The 21129-nt window shown below is 52.6% G+C and overlaps 1 protein-coding gene across 1 annotated transcript in view; it reads left to right on the top strand.

The window, feature by feature from the left end:
• Positions 1–21129, top strand: part of PGBD5 (piggyBac transposable element derived 5) — a 95930-nt gene that overhangs the window by 64453 nt on the left and 10348 nt on the right. The window contains exons 3-4 of the mRNA XM_051820694.3: positions 6163–6297; positions 18634–18814. Of these exons, the coding sequence (XP_051676654.1) occupies positions 6163–6297; positions 18634–18814 (316 nt within the window). The remainder of the gene's footprint in view (positions 1–6162; positions 6298–18633; positions 18815–21129) is intronic.

Genomic DNA, 21129 nt, shown 5'->3' with positions numbered 1-21129 from the left:
GGGCCCCCTGGGCCTCACCTTGGCTGGTCCTTCCCGCCATGCCTGTCTGCTGAGGTCACTTCGAGGTGCCCCCTGTGAGCCTTCCATTCCCTTCTGTTAACCTGCGTAATCTACAGCAGATCGGAGAGGGGAATAGCAATGATGGCTTCCACTCAGAGGCGAGTCAGAAGGGGGCCTTTTGCTCCAATGTGAAATCTCCCCGCTGTGTTCTGCCTGGTCTTTCTCCCCTTCTGATAACACTTTTGTTCCTACTTATGTGTTGCTGGTGAAAAGGGGCTCAAAGGCTCTGGCTCTCTGGCAGGCAGGGAGTGAGCCTGGAATTTAACCCTCAGGTAATCGGGGTCACTTAGGTTCTGGGGACCCACCTGGCCACACAAAGCAGATCCATGATGCTCTGGCTAAGGGTTGGGGGCAGCCCGGGCCTCCCTGTCCCCGCTCCCTATGCCTGCCCCAGCCTCGGTCACTGGTTCCAGAAGGCAGCAGTTCTGGGAGCTCCTCGGCCCCTCCCTGCCTCCCCAGGGAGGCCACCTGTGCCTGCTACACCTGTCTGCAGCAAGACAGAATTTCCTCAGAATTGCATTCAAGCAAACCGAGGAGGTGGCTGTTTTCTAGAGGTTTCTCTATCCAGACCCTAGAAGGATTTGGCCTTCTATGTGAGCCCGGTTCCCTTTAATTTGTCCCATGTGGAGAAAGAAGTTCAGTTTGCTTGTATTTATATGTTTAGAGCCCCACCAACCTGGCTATTCTTGTGCTTTCCCTCTGATGATCTTCTAAATAAACCTCTAATTCTTTTTGATGTTCCTCTAGAACTTTTCCCTAACTCAACACTGTGCCTTTTTCCTGCACAGCTGAAGACCACACAAGGTTTTTATTGTTTAGTTGAAAGTGGACCCAATTGGGGCCAGCACTGTGGCCTAGCGGGTAAAGCTGCCTCCTGTGACAGTGGCATCCTATATGGGTGCTGGTTTGAGTCCCGGCTGTACTACTTTCGATCCAGCTCTCTGCTAATGCTCCTGGGAAAAGCAGTAGAAGGTGGCCCAAGTTCTTGGGCCCCTGTACCCACAGGAGCCAGATGAGGCTCCCGGCTTCTGGCTTCAGTCTGGCCCAGCCTTGGTTATTGGCAGCCATCTGGGGAGTGAACTAGAGGATAGATAGAGGATTATCTTTCTCTCTCCCACCCCACCCCATAACTCTGCCTTTCAAATAAATAAAACAATAAAACAATTTTTTTTTAAAAAAAGAACATGTAGAAGCAAGGGAAACAAAACCACACTCTGACTATGCTTGGAGTCAATTGAGTGAAGATCTGTGAGCTCACTATGCCTAAGAAGCTGTCAGAAATCCAGCAACCGGATGTGAGCGTTCTAGCCTAGTGACTAAGACACCTGTGTCCAATGTCACAGTTCCTGGGTTCAGTCCTCGGCTCTGGCTCCTGATCCCAGCTTCCTGCCAGTGCAGACCCTGGGTGAAATGGCTCAAGTTCTCGGGTCCCTGCCACCCATGTCGGAGGCCTGGGTTGAACTCCTAGTTCCTGGCTTCATCCCAGCCCAATCCTGGCAATTTGTGAGAATTTGGGGAGTTAACCAGCAGATGAGAGCTCTCTGCCTATTTCTCCCTGTCTCTGGAATAAAAAAAAAAAAAAAAAAAAAAAGGAGGGGGGGTAAAGGGAAGGAGGGATGAAAAAGGAAGGATGGACCTGACATCCGGCTGCCTGGATGTCTGGATGGTTGACAGTTAACAGCCGAAAGACAGGGCTGCGGGGGTTCCTTCCAGCTCCTGCCAGACGGGCCTGATCCATACTTCCACTTCCACCTGTTGTGTGCGCCTGCTCTGTGCCAGCCCTGTGCTGTCTTTGCATCCTAAAACTGCAGTATCAGATGGTTGCGGTGCCTCTTTGGCACACTGATGCGTCCCCTGGGAATCCGGAGATGTGTGGGCTCATCCCTTGGGTGCCCTCAAAGGAGGCCCCACAGCCTTCCTGAGCCATGCTTGGCAGGCAGTAAGCTCGGCCGCAGCCCTGTGGGTGGGCAGGTGTCAGAGGAAACAGCTCTGGGCTCCCCGGTGGTGCAGCTGCACTGGGCAGTGCTGGGGGCCACAGGGACAGAGAGGACCTAGAGGAATGGTGGGTTTCTTGTTTTTTCTGCAGCTCACATCATTTCACTGTCAGCTGAGGCTCGGGGAAGGGGAGCCTGAGATGAGGCTCATGCTTTTTTATCATTTTCACTCCACATCGGATTCTTTTGCCTTTACATTCGCGAAGCTGCGTTTTGTCTCTGCTGCTGTTTTCTAGCAGTACCCTGGTGTCGGCCAGGATCCCCGCAGACTGTGGAAGAGCAGTGCAGACAGGGACGGCTGCCGTGGGTGTGATGAGGGGCGAGGGAAGTTGGGAGGTGCTAGTGCGCCTGGGGCCAGCTGCAGCCACACGCGGACACCCCATGCACCCCACCCTTCAGCCTGGGGCAGGAAGCGAGGCAGAGTCCTGTCTGAAGGCCAGCTGTGTCAGCACATGGGGAACAAGATTAATCCAAGGAAGCGAAACCCTAACTGCAGAATGTGGTGCCTGTGCATCACGAAGGGGCCCTCCGTGCTCCCTGGGGCTTCCGACAGATCCTCTGTGCCCCTCCCACACCCTTTCTCCTCCAGGGCGGCAACCGCGCCTTTGCAGCTGCCGCGGCAGGCTTAGCTCCACCTTATGCTCTTCCACCTCTTAGAGAAGAAAGAGGGCACTCGTCCCCATCCTTGGCTGGAGGAGCCGAGAGTGAAGTGCTCTGCTTTCCCGGCTTCTCCCCTCTGTGAATGACCCTGCTCCACTGGAGTCAGGCTCATTCGAGGAATATTCTCCAGGAGAGGTTGTGCAAGGAAATGAGTGGACGTCCTGACCTTCCCCTGCCCTAACCTGCCGCCCGGCACACCCTGGAATGAGCTCGTCCTACAGAAGGGGACCCCGCAGGTGCACCTGGGGAGCAGAGGCGTGCTAAGCAGTCTGCAGTCTGGAGGAGGGAGGCTAGGAAGAAGCCAGGAGGAGCTGGCTTTCCTGGCAGCCATGGTTTTCAGAGCTCTGGGGAACGCACTACACTTTACTGCATTTAGTAATGACTTTTTCATAATTCATTTAATGATGATAGAAGGGAAAAAATCATCAAGGTCAGAAAATCCTTCTGGCCTTTTTGCTTTGATGTGATTAAATATAAATTTGCCACTGATGATACATTCAATGCAAGCAGAGTACAGGAATGCTTCCTTACGGAGGAGGAGAAGGAGAGAGGGCAGTTTTGTTGTGTGGCCACAGAAGGGGGAGTGGGATGCATGTCCTGGGCAAGCAAGGACAGGCAGTATGAAGGCTTCTGTGAGCCCTGCTTTGTCTTTCCCACCGTTACTCCACTGTACGTGGGACTTGTGCGTTTCACTAGAGTGGGTCCAAATGGGGCTTTGAATGTTTTATGAGTTGCAGAGAGCCAGAGAGTGCAAAAAGCCAGGCAGGATGACCCAAGGAGGCAGCCAGGACAGCTACTCCAGGCTTCTCCTTCATGAACATAAGACAGGGGAGGCCAGGTTTAATGTCCCAAGCTTCTCCTGATGAAAAAACCGTATGTACAACTAAACCTGAACAATATAAGGCTGTTATTTTTAAAACATGGAAAACAGACTCTCATAATAGAAGAATGGAAAGGTGCTGTCCAAACCCTACATGGTATCACCCCTGCATCCTGGCATCTCTGGGGAGTTTGTTAGAAATGCACAATCTCTCCTCCGCCTTGCAGCGCCGGCACCCCGGGTTCTAGTCCCGGTCGGGGCGCTGGATTCTGTCCCAGTTGCCCCTCTTCCAGGCCAGCTCTCTGCTGTGGCCAGGGAGTGCAGTGGAGGATGGCCCAAGTGCTTGGGCCCTGCACCCCATGGGAGACCAGGAGAAGTACCTGGCTCCTGCCATCAGATCAGCATGGTGAGCCGGCTGCGGCGGCCATTGGAGGGTGAACCAACGGCAAAGGAAGACCTTTCTCTCTGTCTCTCTCACTGTCCACTCTGCCTGTCAAAAAAAAAAAAAAAAAAAAAAAAAGAAAAGAAAAGAAAAGACAAAAAAGAAATGTACAATCTCAGTCTACTGAAACAAAGTGGGTATTTTGGCAAGATCTGTAGGTGCTTTGTTAGACTGTTTCTGTAAATGACCATATAATGAGAATTAATTTTTTAAATGTTTCATTTATTTTCATTTTATTTGAATGGCAGAGAGACAGAGACAAACAGAAAGATTGATCTCCTGTCTGCTGGTTCACTCCACAAATGCCTGCAACAGCTGTGCCTAGGCCAGACTGAAGCCAGGAGCCGAGAACTCAATCTGAATTTCCCACGTGGCTCAAACACACGTACTTGAGTCATCACTTACTGCTTCCCAGGGTGCACATTAGCAGGAAGCTGGGTGAGAAGTGGAAGAGCTGGGACTGGAGCCACTCTGATGGAATGCAAGAATCCCAAACAGTGTCTGAAATGCAGCACCAAATGATGCCTGCCCCAGACTTTTTCTTTGTTTGAGAGGCAGAGCTGCCACCCACTGGTTCACTTCCCAAATGCCTGCAGTAGTGGGGATGGAGAAGGGGAGCATGGCGCCAGGAGATGGTCAGCGCTGGTCTTTGACGTAGATGGCAGGAACCCAATTACCAGAGCCATCACCACTGCCACACTAGCAGGAAGCTGGAATGAGAATCCAGAGCTGGGTATTGAACCCAGGCACTCCGATGTGGAACACAGGTGTTCTAACTGTTGATTTAATCACTAGGCCAAACACCCCCATATTTGAGTATTTTAGACTTTGTCTGGGCCATATGATCTCTGTCACATCTTGTCTATTCTGCCATGGTAGCCCCAAAGCAGCCAATGACAGCAGTGTTCTGATGAACACAGGCATTGGGCCTGATTAAGTATGATCTGTGATCTGGAGCAGTGTGTGCGGCTCCTGGAATCTGATTACTGCCTACGTGGACTTGAATTTATAATTAAGCCTGAAATAAGATTGGGAAGAAAGTGTAGCACTGACCTGAAATTCACCTGAAACACTCCCCAGCACGCCTTAGGTTAAAGACCAAATGGCCTCTCCTTGGAGTCTATTTTTACTGTGCCATTTCTTTTCCCTTTAGTATCTTCTCATTGCAAAAGTCGCATAACCGTGTTATCAGGAAGTTGACACAGGGTGAAATAAGTTTAAAATTTGCCTCGGGGATTCTGCCATTAGCAGGGACACAGACCTGGAGGAGAGCCAGAGGGCAGCTGGGGCGCTGGGGCAGGGTTTCTGTAAAGGAGACATCCCACCTGGAAAGAGGAGTCAAGGGCTGATGGTGAGAGCTGTCTGGAAGCCCCCTCAAGACATAGGATGTTTTTCATCTTCATTTCATGGGGCACACATCACATCATAGATTTAAATTAGGCCGGCGCCGTGGTTCACTTGGCTAATCCTCCACCTGCTGCACCGGCACCCTGGGTTCTAGTCCTGGTTGGGGCGCCGGATTCTGTCCCAGTTGCTCCTCTTCCTGTCCAGCTCTCTGCTGTGGCCCGGGAAGGCAGTGGAGGATGGCCCAGGTCCTTGGGCCCTGCACCTGCATGAGAGACCAGGAGGAAGCACCTGGCTCCTGGCTTCGGGTGGGTGCAGTGCCGGCCGTGGCAGCCATTTAGGGGGTGAACCAAAGGAAAAAGGAAGACCTTTCTCTCTGTCTTTCTCTCTCTCACTGTCTAACTGCCTGTCAAAAAAAAATTTTAAATTAACTGGATGTATATGTTGAATAATCAAGGGAAAGAATGTTTTAGCCATTGGAGCTGTCCGTCAGCGGAAGGAGCCTCCGTGAAAGGGAGTGGGTGCCCACCAGCAGGTGTGTCCGGCCAGCGGCCAAGGACCCCTCTCCCGGCAGTAAGTGGTAGTTTCCACCTACAGAACAGCTGCTGTCCGTCAGGGCCTGTGGGGGTTGTGTGCACACACCTTACTCAGTGCTCCCTGGAGCTGGTGCGGATCCGGACGTTACCCTTGGTGGATAAGGAGACTCAGGATCTGAGAAGTCCTGTCCCTTAGCCACCATCACCCATGGCCACACACAGAAACTGACTTTGCACTCAAATCTGGTGAACCCCTGAACTCGCACTGCCTGCCGTGAGAATCTTTGCTTCTGTCCTTCCTGGCAGGTGCTACACGAACCCCTGATCGACGAGGACCCCGTGTTCATTGCCACGTGCACGGAGCGGGAGCTGCGGAAGAGGAAAAAGCGGAAATTCAGCCTCTGGGTCAGGCAGTGCTCCTCCACTGGCTTCATCATCCAGGTGAGCCCCGTGCTGGCCCAGGCAGGGCCGGGGAGGACCGGCCAGGGACCTCAGGCACCGCTGGTGTTGGAGAACATGGCTTATCCTTTTCCCGCGTGTCAGACTCCACCTGGTGATAGCCACCAGGCTGCTCCCACACCTCGCCCACCGCGGCAGTGGGATAGCCCGCCCTTGAGGAGGTCACTGCCATACCCAGCTCTGTGCCCTGCACATTCTCACTCCCCACCCCCACCGCCTCTGGGGAAACAAGTCATCAAGGCACAGGCCTTGGCAGTATCAGCTGGTGGGCCACGAGAGGTGACCCCCTAACTCCCTGGAGGCTTGGGGACTTCTGACTGCTCCAGGACACCCCTCTAGTCCAGGTCTCTGCCCTACCCTCCCATCCCCAGCACACCTTCTTCACAAGCCACCAACAACCAGCTGGTGAAATTAGCCTTCGTCAGGAGCATGCGCTGGCATCACTGGCATGCGTTCTTGGAAGACATGATCGAGCTCTGCTCCAGGAAAAACATCAGATATTGAGCTGCCAGGAGCAGTGGGGGCCACAGAGGGGGAATCTGGGGCAGGTGCACACTGGCACGTGGCACCCGGTGACAGCTCCTGGGCTGGGCCAGTTTCTCATCTATGCTGTGCAGTGACACTGGGTCAGGCAGGCCAGCTTGGTGGTGACTGCTGACGCCACACTCACTGCCCTCTGTTGGCTGCAGCCCCAGGCAGGGTCCTTGCACTTCCTTCTTTCCCCGAGCTGGAGAAGGAGTCACAGGAAAACTGGGCCGAGCGTTTCCTCACCGTGTCCGCTCCGGAGCCACAGCAAGGAAGGTGCTTGTGGCCCAGCAAAAGGTCTGCCACCTCCATAGTGTCCTTGTTCTGGAATCTATAAATTCCATGTGCGACCTGAGAGGCTTGGGTTGGGCCTGGAAGTTTTCCTTTTATTTGTAAAACTCTGAGGCCGTGCAGCTCAGGAGGGTTTGTTACTAGAGGCCAGGAGGGAGGCGAGCAAGCAGCCTCCAGGCAGAAGGAATTGCATTTCCCCCTCACCAGAGGCAGCCCCAGAAGCACTGCATGAAGGGGAGCCCCCTCCAGGTGTAGGCGGCCCCAGGACAGAGCTGAAGCCAGAACTTTCGCAGCCTCCCCAGTCTGTCCCATTGTTCCTTGGTCCAATTGAGGGTGCCTATGGCAGGAAAGAGATGTCTCTGCCTGGTGCGAGAGCCAGAGATACAGGAGGAGCCACAGGAGTGGCCTGGGGGATGATTGTCTTTCTAGTGTCCCCTCCCCCTTTTATGTTTGTTCTCCAAGAGCTAATGCTAGTTTGACAGCTCTTGGAGGGGCCCCTGGGCAGGTGCAGCCATGGGGCTGAACACCCACATCTCTCACCTTAGCCTGGCAAGGCATGGAGAACAGGCAGTACTGGGCCCATTTCTCAGATAACATGGCTGAGGCTGGCACAGGCGACCCAGTATTTAATGGTGCTTCTCCCCTAGAGCCCCAGACTGCCTCTCACCTCCTCTGGTCTCAAGGACATCAGCAGGGCAAGCATCCTGTGTGAGCCCAGCAGGCTGTCTTTGCTCTGGATTTTGGGATCCTCCTGTAGAGACTACAGGGCTGGGACTAGGTCATCGGGGAGGTCCTCTCTGTTGCAAGGGTCTGCACCTGTCTTCTTTGCCAAGGTCATGTGTTGGGCTGTATACACCGGGATATTTGCTCCATGGAGTGTCTCAATGACATTGTCCTCTTCTGAATGACTTTTCCCCGGGGAAGCCAGCTGCCGAGCCTCAGGGAAGCTGTGGCCAGCTGGCTGCGGTGATGGCCCTTTGCCACACTGCAGTGCTTCTCGCCACGGGCGGTGTCTGCCCTACGCCCTTGCCGTGCCGAGGCTGGCTGGTGGGACACAGGCGACCATGGTGCATGCTGAGATCGGAAGGGGCGTGTACGTGGTGCCTTGGCCACGAGAAGATGCCCAGGCCCTGTCACCTGAGTTCTGGAAACCTGTGAGCTTGGTAAGAGTGTGTTGTGTGGCACAGTTGACCCTGGGGTGACCAGATAGCTTTCTTGCAGTTGGTGCTACCCTGAAGACAGTGTGCGTGTACAGGCGTCCCCTGGCAGAGACCAGCGTCTTGCTTCGGCTTTGAGCTTTTCATCCTGATGAGGCTGTAGCTTGGAGCTGATCGGACTGCGTTCGTGGGAAGTAGGGTTGTGTAAGGATTAGCTCCACTTAGAAGATTCTAGATCCAGGGGTAAGTGAGAAACAGAGATGCAAAAGTGGCCTGGGATTTCTTAAGGACCCCAGAAAATGACCAGTGGAAAAGCCGTGGAGCTCACTGCTGCCAGTTCCTCTCACCACGCCTCGTGTGTAAGTTTATCCTGCAAGCAACTGTGCAAGAAGCAGGCAAACCATCACTTGCATAAAAAAACAGTAACAGTGATGATGTTTAGAGCAGCTCCAATGTTGTTCAATACAAGTTGAATGCTCCCCATTTCGTTTGAAGGGAAATGTTAGAATCAGATGAAAGTGGGGGCCGGGGTCATGGCACAGTGGGTTAAGCCACCACTTGCGAGACCGCCATCCCATATCAGAGTGCCAGTTTGAGTCCCAGCTGCTGAGCTTCCAGTTCAGCTTCCTGTTAATGCACCTGACAAGGCAGCAGAAGATGGCTCAAGCACTGGGGCCCCTGCCACCTGTTTGGGAGACCAGGGTGGCTCGATTCCCACAACCTGGTGTTGCAGCCATCTGGGGAGTGGGCTGCTCTCCCACTTGGGCATGCACACGACTGTTCCATAGAGTTGATGACTTTAAAAGTCCCTGGATCCTGGGAGGGTGTTGGGCTCAGTGGTTAAGATGCTGCTTGGGACACCTCCATCCCCCATCAGAGCACCTTTGCTCAGGTGCCAAGTCCTTCTTCCTGCTAATGTCCACCGTGGGAGGCAGCAGGGTCGTGGCTCAAATACTTAGGTCACTGCCACCCTCTTGGGAGACCTGGATTGAGTTCCAGGCTCTTGGCTTCAGTCTGGCCCAGTCCAGGCTGTTGTGGGCATTTGGGGAATGAACAAGTGGATGGAAGATCTCTCTGTTTCTCTCTGCTTCTCTGCCTTTAAAATAACATGAAAATAAATTGTAAAAAATTTTAATGACTTATTTAAAAAAAATGCCTTTGGACTAAAAATATTTACCTTGGTGTTTCACCAAACACTTCAGAATGAAACCGTGTGTGAAGATACCATCCGGCAATGCTTGCGACCGCCGGGAACTGTCAGATGAGGCCGCCCACACTGCTCTAGGAAGCGACTTACTGTGTGTTATGACTGGGGCCTTGAATTTTTGGTAATCTGGTCGACTTTAATATGAGGAACACTGAGGAATAAAATATATGTGTTGCATACTGTGGGGAATAAAGTGAGAGTCATGGTCCCATCCTCAAGGAGAATGGCTTTTATTTATGTATTTGGTGGTAAAATCCGCATAACATCCAATGTCCCCTTTTAACCCCGTGAGGTGTTTGATGCGGCGGCACTGAGTACTTTCATGCTGTGGTGCAGCCGACAACACCATCCATCATCTCCAGAACGTTTTCATCGTCCCAACACCTGGGAATGCATCCTTAGCTGTGGGCTGATATGCTAACCCTAGAAACAGGGTTAGAGTTAGGGTTAGGGTTAGGGTGAGTCTCCCTGAGCCACGGCCCCTCGCGGGTACCCCAGAGGAGCGCCCAGGAGGACTGCTCTGCAGTCTTGGTCTCTGAATGCTCTCTGTGTCTTCCCTCTAGGGTCGGTGTGGCCGTGGTCTCCAGCCACTTCACGTGTAGAGAGAGATGGGCAGTCAGGACAGTGCGTACGCTCCAGGCCGTCAGTGCCACGGGGTCTGCTGCCTCCTGCAGGAGCAGCGCTTGGACGCACTCCCGGTGTCCTTGAGCCCGTCTGTGACCAGGTGGCTCCGCAGGACATGGGGTCCCTGTGAACCCTCATCCTTTACTTCCTGCCTGACTGGGCTTCCTGCCTTTACCTCCTGATAGCTGCAGGGCTTGGAGGGTGTGATGGTGGATTTTATGGGACGTGATACTCAGCTGCTTGCCAGACACTAGTCTAGAAATGAAAGCATTGTTCAGATGAGATTAACACTGAAATTGGTGGATTCTGAGTAAAGCAGATTAGCCTCTGTACTGTGGGTGGGCTTCAGCCTTCTTGGAGAAGGTGGAACTCTGCCCACAGGGGGCCCTCAGACTCAAGGGGCCGCTTCCCTGGGTCCCTGGCCTACTGGCCTGCCCTGCGGATTTGGGGCTGTCCAACCTCCACAATTGCTTGAGCCAATTCTCTAAAATAAATAACTTCTTCTCTGGCTTCCCCTCCCAGATGCAGACTCTGCTCTCTCAAGTGAATAAAATAAATTTTCTCTTTTTTTAAAGATTTATTTATTTATTTGAAAGGCAGAGTTACAGAGAGGCAGAGAGAGGGAGAGGTCTTCCATCCACTGGTTCACTCCCCAGATGGCCACAACAGCCAGAGCTAAGCTGATCCAAAGCCAGGAGCCAGGAGCTTCTTCCAGGCCTCCTGTGTGGGTGCATGGGCCCAGGAACCTAGGCCATCATCCACTCTCCTCCCAGGCCACAGCAGAGAGCTGGATGGGAAGTGGAGCAGCCAGGACTCGAGCCGGCACCCATGTGGCATGTCAGCACTACAGGCGGTGGCTTTACCTGCTACCCCACAGCACCGGCCCCATAAAATAAATTTTCAAAAAATGTCAGAACACCTACAGAAATGACACGCCTTTCTGGGATTGCCATTGTGCTTGGCACTGAAGACCAGACACTTCTGGAGCCCTTACCGCCTCTCTACAAAAACAATTTTATTTTGTACAAAAGATTTTTTGGGTGTGCAAAAAATCTTCATGAACCGTATGATGAGTGCACTGCTGGAACTGTGGAAGGACAGTCCAAGGTTCTAGGAGAGTAGCTGTAGGGCTTAGGAAGTCTCCCTGGACTTAGAGAACAGGGTGTGTGGGGTGCCAGAGGAGAATACGCCCAGGAACCTGTGTCACAGAGCTCTCGCCACAGGCCAGGCACCAAGGCATCTCCTCCACGTGACTCAGCCCTGGGAGACGAGTGCTGTTGGCCTTATGTTACACACAAGGAGAACCACAGAGCACAGAGGTGAAGCGATCCATCCCCAATCTCGAAGCTGACAGGCACTGAGCCAAGGGCCAGCTCCTCACCCACAGTCCTCTGCCCAGCCCCTGTGCCTGTCACCAAGGATGTCCCACGCCACCCCCACCAGGAGGGAGAAGAAAACAGCCAGCTCCATGGCTCTGTGGGCTTCTGGCACACAGATGCATGGATGCCTAAGTAGAAAGTCTCAGGACCAGTGCTGTGGTGCATAGCGGGTAAAGCCACTGCTTGCAGTGCCGGCATCCCATATGGGCAACGGTTCGAGTCCTGGCTGCTTCTCTTCTGATCCGTCTTTCTGCAATCCCACTCTCTTGACAAACCACGTGATGCCTTCTGCCAGGTGTTGATGCAGCAAGAAGGTCCCCACCAGTGCAGCTTCTTAATCTTGAACTTTTCAGCTGGCAGAACCATGAGCCAAGTACATGTCTGTTCTTCATTATTGTAAATGACCCAGTCTCGGGTGTTCTGTTAAGTGGCGAGAAAGGAAACTAAGACAGGTACGAATTCCTGTATGCCTTCTCTTTTGACATTACCATTGCCATTTTCTGATTACATGCTCATGGTGCACTCCAAAGAGTGTCCTTGTCCTCTGTCACAGGCTGCTGCAGACTGCCCCCAGCTGCGACACGCCCTCCTGCCCTTAGCCCTGTTTGCAGAGGGTGTGTGAGGAGGGGACCTGGCTCAGGTTTTCCTCCTGCCTCCCCCTCTGCAGGCTCTCTGTGAGCTGAGGAGGAGCAGACGGAGAGATGGATACAGAAAAGGAATCTTCCAGTGACTGGGGAAAGTTGTGTGATGGGAAGGCTGGAGACAATAGGATTGCTCATCGTGGAGGGCGGTTGGCACAGCTGTGGGGCAGAAAGGAAAGTGGCTCTGGAGAGACTTTTGTTCAAGCTCTTTTTGGTCAAAAAGTTTGGGAATCCAGTGGGAAGAACTGACCATGTTAATTTCTGTTGATCTTTGGTGATCAAATGGAGCCCTAAGAGAATGGTCTAATAAATAATAATAGCCCTGATTTAGTCCAAAAGAGCAGATTTCTCTATTTAGATATGCTGAAGTAGATCTCCCATCCCCACAGTATGAGACCCAGGGTTCCCAGCCAGGGACATCGGTCGGTGGACCAACACTGGGCAGCAGTGGCAGAGCAGCAGCTGCATGGGGAGTGCCTTGTGCAGGGCCTGAGGGAAGCGGGGCCACATTGCCTGAAGAAGGCAGGGCAGACTGTCTGCAGAGAACTGGGAGGGACAATAACGTGCATGACAAGCCATCGCCCCCTGCCCGGTGGAGCCTGGGCTTGGGCTCACAGTGTGAATTGACTGGGAGTGGGTGCACTGCAGATGCCAGAACTGAAGATGGAAACTCCCGAGCTGGGGAACATGCCCAGCCAGAGCCGTGATGGCATCTCTGGGGACACTGTGCCCTGCGTGGCTGGACTGGCGCACCTGTGGTTTACGGTAGTTTCTTCTGATGTTCAGGGAGGAGTGATGGGCGTTCACAGAGTGTGTGCTATGTGCCGGGTTCCACGCTTACAGCATTTCACATGCATTGGTCCTTTTCTCCCCATGACAGCCGTATGAGCCAGGTGATGAATTGATCAGCAAGGAGACTTACCGCCTCACCCAGGTCACATCTACGAAGTGGTAAAGCTGAGAGTAAACCATTCGGACCCCAGAGCTCACCCTCTTAACCCCCCAGCCATGTTGTCTCCACAAGGAAAGAACGTTTTCCAGTTGAGACAAAACCAAGCCTCTATTTCTTCTGCAACTTGGTTATCGGTCGGCGAGTCTTCTAGGGTCAATTGCCATCAGGTGGTTTCTCTCACTGTGGACACATCATAGTGTGTGGCTCTGTGGGGCACCACGCGGTGCTCGGGTCCAGCATATGTTGTGTAAAGTTCAAATCAGGGTAAGCATATCTATGATTTGAAATTCTTTCTTTAGCTTTTTTGGACCATGCAATACGTTATTGTTGTCTGTGGTCAGCCTACTTTGTACAACAGAACAGCAGACATTCCCCCACCCCCAACCCCGACCCAACTGTAACTTAGCTCCCACTCACCATTGTTTCCCCACCCTTCAGTCACCTCCACTCTTCCTGGGCTCTGGGAACCGTTGTTCTTACTCTCAACTCCAAGTTTGTAAGAATCCACATGAGTGCTGTTGTGGTTCAACGATTTTTCTCTGGTGCTGTGTTTGGATTCCTTGCTCTTTACTTTTGGTGTTTGTTATAGGTTTTTGCTTTGTGGTTATGCAAAATGAGGCTTACTTAAAAATATCTTTTAGTTAGAGCTAGTTAATTTGAACTGACAGTAGCTTAACTTTGATCATAAAGCTAAGAAACCAAAAAAAGAAGAATATTTTAAATTTAAAAATTCTACACATAACGCTCTTGTCCTCGCATTTTAAATTTCTTTTGTTTAGTTATTAGATGGACTGATTGATTTCCAGTCTGATGGTGCATTCCCCAAATGCCCGAAAATGTGGGGTGCGAGGGTGAAAGCCAGAAACCGAGAACTCAGTCAGGGCTCCCATGATCTTGAGCTGTCGCCACTGTTCCCACATTCTGCATTAGCAGGAAGCTGGGATCAGGACCTGGAGCCAGGAACTGAACTCACACTCCAATATGGAACATGGGTGTTCTACAGCCTTCCAAAGCCAGTGCAGCACAGGAGGAGGATCAAGGCTACAGCTTGCCTGCCTCTGTGGTCCCTGCGAGACCTCAGGCTGCTGCAGCTGGTCAGAGGTGATGCTGCCAGGACACAGTCTATCTCTACATCTCTCTGGGGCAGGTACAGAGGAGCCATCCTGGGCTGCTGAGTGCTGCTCGGGATTGGGTTTCTCTCCTGTGGGCCCAGTGCTTCCTGTCCTGTCCTGTGACCCCACACTGTGTTGTCTGAGGTTGGGGGAGGCGTGGAGGAGGCAGCCCGGGGATTGCCTTGGAATTGCAGTGAGGGTGACACAGCAGTGTCTTTTCTTATGCTAAAAGCAGGTGCTGTGGTCTCTCAGTTTCCTTAGCTCTTTTGAAGGTATCTTCACGCGTGGATAGTTGCTCAAATCGGTGTTTCTGTGTGGGCAATCACTGGAAGAAATCAGTCACTATCCAGCTCAGCCCTTCCCCTCTCTTATTTTGAAAGATACTTTTTATGTTAGAAGAATCTAAGGAGATAGTCCTAAAGTTTTTTTCTTACTTAATTGAATTTTAATTGTTTTTATATACTAGAAGAAGGAAATCTTTGGCTTCTGACTTATAACTAACTAGATTAGCTCTGATGGTGGGGCCCAGGGGCTGGCTGTATGCTGTAGCCACCTTCTGGGATGGCAGCATCCCATATGAGAGTTGCATCCAGTCCTGGCTGCTCCACTTCTGACCCAGCTCCCTGCTAATGAGCCGGGGAAAGCAGCATGAGATGGCTTAAGTTCTAGGGCCCCTGCCACCCATGTGGGAGACCAGGATGGAGTTCCAGGCTCCTAGCTTTGGCTTGGCCCATCCTTGCAGCCATTTGGGGAGTGTACCAGCAGGTGGAAGATCAATTCTGTGTGTGTATGTGTGTTTATGTTTGTGTTTCCCCTCACCCCTGTCACTCTGCCTTTCAAGCAAATAACTAAATCTTAAAAAACAAAACCAGCTGGAATCAGAGTGAAATTAATTGGCTCAAGTGAACATTGCCCCTGAGTCAGGGGCTGGGCAGGGCAGGACATTTGTCCATTGGCAGAGCTGTGCAGGGCTGAGGATGCATCCCATCCAGGCTGGATGTAGTTATGTTCCAGGGTGGGGCTGGCAGTGGGAGACATCACTGTAGACCTCTCTGTGTGCCTTGAGCTAATGGCTGGGAATGACCTTCTTTCCTGATCTTTTTAATTGGATTCATTGTCCCAGGTCTCCTTGCCATACAAGGGTACAAAGAAGGCCATAAAGTGTTTATGAAGTACCCAGATGTGTGCACCAGATTAAACCCTGGCCCTTTCCCTAGGGAACTTGTGACCTGGAAATGAGTGGGCACAGAGACCCCACAGGGTGCTCTGACACTGTCCCTCCTCCAAGCCATTTTTAAGGAACCTCCTCAGGCTTTGAATGTTGGGATGAGTCACAAGCACGGTTCTCAGAGGTGTCAGCAATGCTGCAGGTGCAGCTGGAGAGGAGAAGGGCCAATGTTAGGCTCCGTGCATGAGCTCCTCCTGGTCACAGGTGTGGCAAGAGGCAACAGAGAGAAAAATGGGGCATGAGAAGTAAAAGTCATCAGGGTAGTGGTAGCTTCTAGACTTTGCTGGAAACCCTGCGTTGTGAGCAAGAATGGCATCTACAGCATTGCCCAGTAGGACTCCTGTGATAATGGGATGGTCTGTATCTGTGTTCTCCATCATGGCAGCCGCTAGCCATGTGTAACTTGACTACTTGAGATGTGCCCAGTGTGATTGAGGAGCTGACTTTGCCTCTTTAGTTCCTTTAATTGCCAACTACAACAGCTATGCGTGTCTAGGGGCAGCCACGCTGGACAGCGTAGCTGTAGCACGTTCCTACACAGTAGTTCCCCTCCACCTGTGGTCTCGCTTCCCTATGGTCGACTGCGATCCGGGAATACTGAATGGAAAATTCCAGAAAGAAGCAATTCATAAGTTTTAAAGTGTGTGCATTTCCCACGCAACAGTCAGTTAGCAGTGGTCTTGATTGTCAGAGTGATGTGTGGTGTTTGTGGTGCCTGCGTTCAGGTAACCTTGATTTTACTTAATAATGGCCCCCAAGAGAAAGAGTAGCAATGCTGGCAGTTTGGAAATGCTGAAGAGAGTGTGTGAAGTGCTTTCTTTAATGAAGAGGTGAAAGTTTCCAACTTAAGGAAAGAAAAAAAAAAATAGTTGTGGCCTGAGATTGCTGATGTTTACGCTGAGAACAAATCTCTCCATGAAAGGAAAAAGAAGCCAGTGCTAGTGTTGCTGTCTCACCCCAGACGGTGAGAGCTGGGGCCACAGTGCCTGCTGTGAGAGAGCATTTGGTGCGCTCTGCAGTTTCAGGCATACCCTGGGGGTATTGGAATGTGTGCTCCAACAGACAGTGGGGGACATCGTAGTGAAGCAGGTTGTTTCTGTGTGCATGACTCTCCCCTCTAGACAGTGGTCCTCTGGGTACATACAGCATCTTAGCCTGACACACAGGGAAATCAAGGCTCAGAGCAACAGGTCGCTTATCCAGAATCGCACAAGTCAGTAGATAACAGAGCCCATGCCCATTAAGTCCGGCACTTATACCCTCCCCAGCTGCAGTCCCTCTCGTGGGCTGTGAACACCATTTAAATCCATGACTCCTGAGTGGCCGTCCCATGCAGGCGTCCCAGTGACAGCCATACACACATCCGTGATTCAGTGAATGCAGATTGCGCACTCTTGTGCCCGTTCCCCGCAACCGGGTTACTAACACACTCCACCAGCACCTTGCACGGCTACAGTAATGGGTTCAAAGAATCATCAGTCCCTAATGAGTGACTTCTGTGTGACCAAATATGCTCTGAACCAGCAGTGGAGACACCTGATTCTCCTCTCTTCTGAAAGAGACGCAGTAGGGCAGATAGTCAAGACCAGCAGAACTGAACAAGGCTTTTTCTGATTCTTTATTTTAGAGGTAAGAGAACACCCAGATTCTAGCAACAGCTTTGTAGAAATACCAGCCAGTACAAAACCAATTGCTTTTCAGTCCATCGGTTACTGCCATTGTCCCCAGTGTTCTTTGGAGAAGTCGAGAACAGATGAACTGGGTCTTGCTTTTGCAGGTTTCAGAGTGCTGCCCAAGAAGGGCTGAGATAAATGGCGCACGTTGTCCATGCCCCGTAAGGGATGACTCCTGAATCCGTACTTCCCAAGACACTCCCTGTTGCAATGTCATGCAACCAGTGTCACATCCCAGGGCAAAGCTAACACCCAGCATCATGCACCTCCTACTTCCTGTCATCCACTCGCTCTCATCTGCCTCGAGAACACCAGACACGTGTGTTTTGTAAGGGATGCTGGAGTATTTGCTGGGATGGTTACTGAAGTGGCTGGGCTGGGTTCTCCGTGTGGTCTGTCTTAGTGCTTCTCAGATGGAACATCAATAGCATTTTGCATGCAACAGCCCCTCGCTTAGCAGTTCTGTGCCTCTGAACAGTTAGGGCTCTCCTGTTGCCCCCCAAGTGTCAGTGTGCTTCTCAGGTAAGCACAATTAGCTCACGAACGGCTGCCCAGCTCAGGCACCCAGGAGCTCCTCTCCCTAAAGGAGGACATCATTGCTACTGTGTGGCTCACCCTTCGTGGCTCTCAGCCACAGGGAGGACTGTGTTTTCTTGTATCCATCCACTTTTCCGTATCTCCTCTTTGATGATGTTCATGCCAGCACCGTGGAACACAGGGTTTAAAATTTGCTTACTATAGCTGTTGCCTGCAATGCCGGCATCCCACATGGGCACTGGTTCAAGTCTCGGCTGCTCCACTTCCGATCTGGCTTCCTGCTAGTGTGCCTGGGAAGGCATTGGAAGATGGCCCTAGTGCTTGGGCCCCTGTCACCCACATAGGAGATCTGGATAGAATTCCAGGTTCCTGGCTTCAGCCTGGACCAGCCTGGCTGTTGTGGCCATTGGTGCATTGGGGAGTGAACCAAAGGATGGAAGATTGCCACCACCCTCTCCTTCCCACTCACCCACTCTCTCCATAAATATAACATTGCCTTTCAAATTTAAAAATTGCTTACTTAGTCCTGCACCTCTTCTGCTGGTCCTGGATCCCCATTCCCATTTTCTGTCCTGTGCCGTGAGGCAAAGCATATACACACCAATTCACCCACCACATGGGAGTTACCATGAAGAACGAATGCAAGTCCTTGTGAATGTACTTCATACATTAGAAAGGTGTACCCAATGAGCATGTTCCTAATGGGTGAGGGAGGCTTCACTTTTATCGATGGTAACCCTAAGTCTCTCTTGGGTTTCAGAACTGGGGCATATATTTGCATGACTCAATTGTCAAGTTCGTTACCTGTAACTGCCTGTCTCTCTCCTTCTCTACCTTGACCTTTCCAAACAGAAGTCTCCAGGGCTGAGTCTGCAGTGGCCTGGGGTCCCTGAGGGCAGAAGAGATGATGGGAGACCCCTGCCTTGCAAGCCTTTGGGTTCCCGGCCCGATACCACTGCGAGTGCACTGACCGCTGTGTGCTTCTGCTACAGATTTACGTCCACCTGAAGGAAGGTGGGGGCCCGGACGGCCTGGACACACTGAAGAACAAGCCACAGCTCCATGGCATGGTGGCCCGGAGTCTATGTCGGAACGCAGCGGGCAGGAACTACATCATCTTCACGGGGCCCAGCATCACCAGCCTGACCCTGTTTGAGGAGTTTGAGAAGCAAGGTTTGTCAAGGAGGGAAGCCAGGACACGCACTGGCCCCACCTCCACGAGGCTGTAGCAGGACAGGTTGGGGTGCATAGCGGCAGCACAGACCACAGGAGGCCAGGCAAGGAGACCCATCCTTGAGGGTGCCTTGTCCCTGCTGGACGCTGAGATCTCCTGGTGTCAGTCATGGGCCAGTGGTCTGGGGACATGGTGGCACAAAGCTCCACCCTGCTCCAGGGTATTCTTTGTGTGGGCATCGAAGACACTCAGCAGTCTGGCTCCTAGGAAGGCACTAGAAAGTTCCCCGTGCTGATTCGGCATCAGTGATGTGGCCCCATCCCTGCTGGCAAGTGTGAATCTTGGGAAGCTGGGAAACAACACAAGGGGCTTAGAGAGATCAGAGGCGCCCTGGGTGCTTGACTAGTCGCTCATTGCAAAGACTGGGCGTGCCTTCCGTGGCTCTCCAGACATAGGGGACGAGGCCAGGGAGCACCGTGGAAGAAGCGGCATGTGGCGTGTTTCGCCCTGGGTTTGAGGATGTTAATCTACACTCAAGCACAGCCTGTGCCTGTGGGCTATGGCAGCCACCAGAACTGGTAGACCTCTTGTGGCTCAGCCACAGATCAGACATTTGGCCTTAGAGCAAGGCCCTTGTAGGCAAAGAGAAGCAGGGAGCTTACGTGCTGGGACCTCCACAAGCACAAGGAGGAAGCAGCCCCAGGCTCTATGCCGCTTGCTAGCCTGCGAAGCAGCTCACTCCCCTGCAGAGCCCCGGTGAGTAAATGGACTGTAGAGAGGATCTGACCTTGTGAAGAGGGGCCGCAGAAGGAAAGTTAGAGAAAACTGGCCCTGTTGCACTTCCAGCAGCCACTGTGGAAGAAGACAGGGTCTTGGTGAGCGCACAGGCTGCCGCCCACACCCGCTGGCTGGGTACTGCGTGTACAGTGATACAGCTGCTGGTGGTTGTATGCGTCACAGAGCCTCCCCCCTGCCTTGCACTGTCAACCTAGACCGAGGGTCAAGCAGTAAATTCAAGGCCAGCTCAGAGCGTGTGTTTCAGGTGGGCTCATGCCGTGCAGACAGAGCTCCCGGGAGGACAGTGGAAGCCGGGGGATGGCGCCAGGCTGTCGGGGCTGCTCCTGTGATTCTGAGAACAAGTGCTTCATGGCTTAGGGACTTAGCAGGAGAATGGGAAGAGACAGTTCTATCTGGATGAAAATTACTAGAAATGGAATTAGACTTTTTTCAAGGGAAGGTGAGGTAGTGCACCAATGAGAGCGCATTGCCTGTTTTTGGAAGCAGTTAGAGTTACTGAGCTCTTCACACGGGTGGCGTCCTGTGCTTCCTGGGCGGAGGTTCTCCACTGTGCCCACACAGCAGGTCACTAGTGGCTGTGCCCACCCCAAGACTTGGATGACATTTCTCTGGGTTAGTGGCCCTCACACAGAACCTGAGTCTGGCAGGAAAGGGGTCATTCGCTGCCAGGTCACACACAGACTACTTTGCAAAACAGAAGCCACAAAGGACATTCCTGGAGCAGCCCCTACTCGTCATAAAGGGATAGATTGGTGGAAATGGGAGTAGTGCTTTCTTTTCTTCTTTCCTTCTGTGAAAATGCAGGTGCTGACTGGCTGCTGCTGTACACAGAGCCGCAGATAAGTGACAAACACCCTCAGCCTTATTTGTGTGATCTCCCCCACCCCCCCACCGCCCGTTTCGAGAAACAGGTTCTTCTTAAATCTCGAGACTCGAGTAGCTTGGGTGGCTCCATCCCATGGCTGGGAGTGCAGCTGTGGGCAGCAGGGAGCCTCCTCTTTATAAATGCAGCCTCCCTTACCCCCCAGCGCTTCTTCCTCTGCACCTGCTGCTGCTGGCGAGGGCAGTGGGCAGCAAGGAGAGGGACGCAGAAGAGAGAAGAAGGCGTCAGGGTGTCCTCCTTCCAGTGCAGGGTGCCGATGAGGAGGAACCATGCACATGAAACACGGAACACGTCCCAGGGCCTGGTGGTGCCGTATCTAGCCTCAGTGCGCTGAGAGGAGAGGGAAGGGCTTCCTCGCCCTCTCCAGGGGCTTAGTCTGAGGAGGAGCGGCTGGGATGGAGCAGGCCCCCAAAGAGGAAGGACTGCAGAGGCCTGCAATCTAGGCTGGAATTTGGCGAGGCCTCAGTGGACGTTTGTTCACGCTGCCCTCTGCTCCGGCTCCGAGAGGCTGTGTGCAGGGCCCTGCTGTCCACCGCTCGCTGAAGGACACTGGGTTTAGTCTGTATTCGTTGATGACTCTTGCTTGCCTTTGCCTGTAACTTAGCTCCCCCAGGAGGTGGTGGCTGTGGCTCA

The sequence above is a fragment of the Oryctolagus cuniculus genome, chromosome 13 (assembly GCF_051225735.1).
Source record: "Oryctolagus cuniculus isolate XC-2025 breed Fujian yellow rabbit chromosome 13, ASM5122573v1, whole genome shotgun sequence".
In the NCBI taxonomy this organism is placed as follows: domain Eukaryota; kingdom Metazoa; phylum Chordata; class Mammalia; order Lagomorpha; family Leporidae; genus Oryctolagus; species Oryctolagus cuniculus.
The sequence above is the reverse complement of the archived record's forward strand: the minus strand, read 5'-3'. Positions and strand labels throughout refer to the sequence as shown.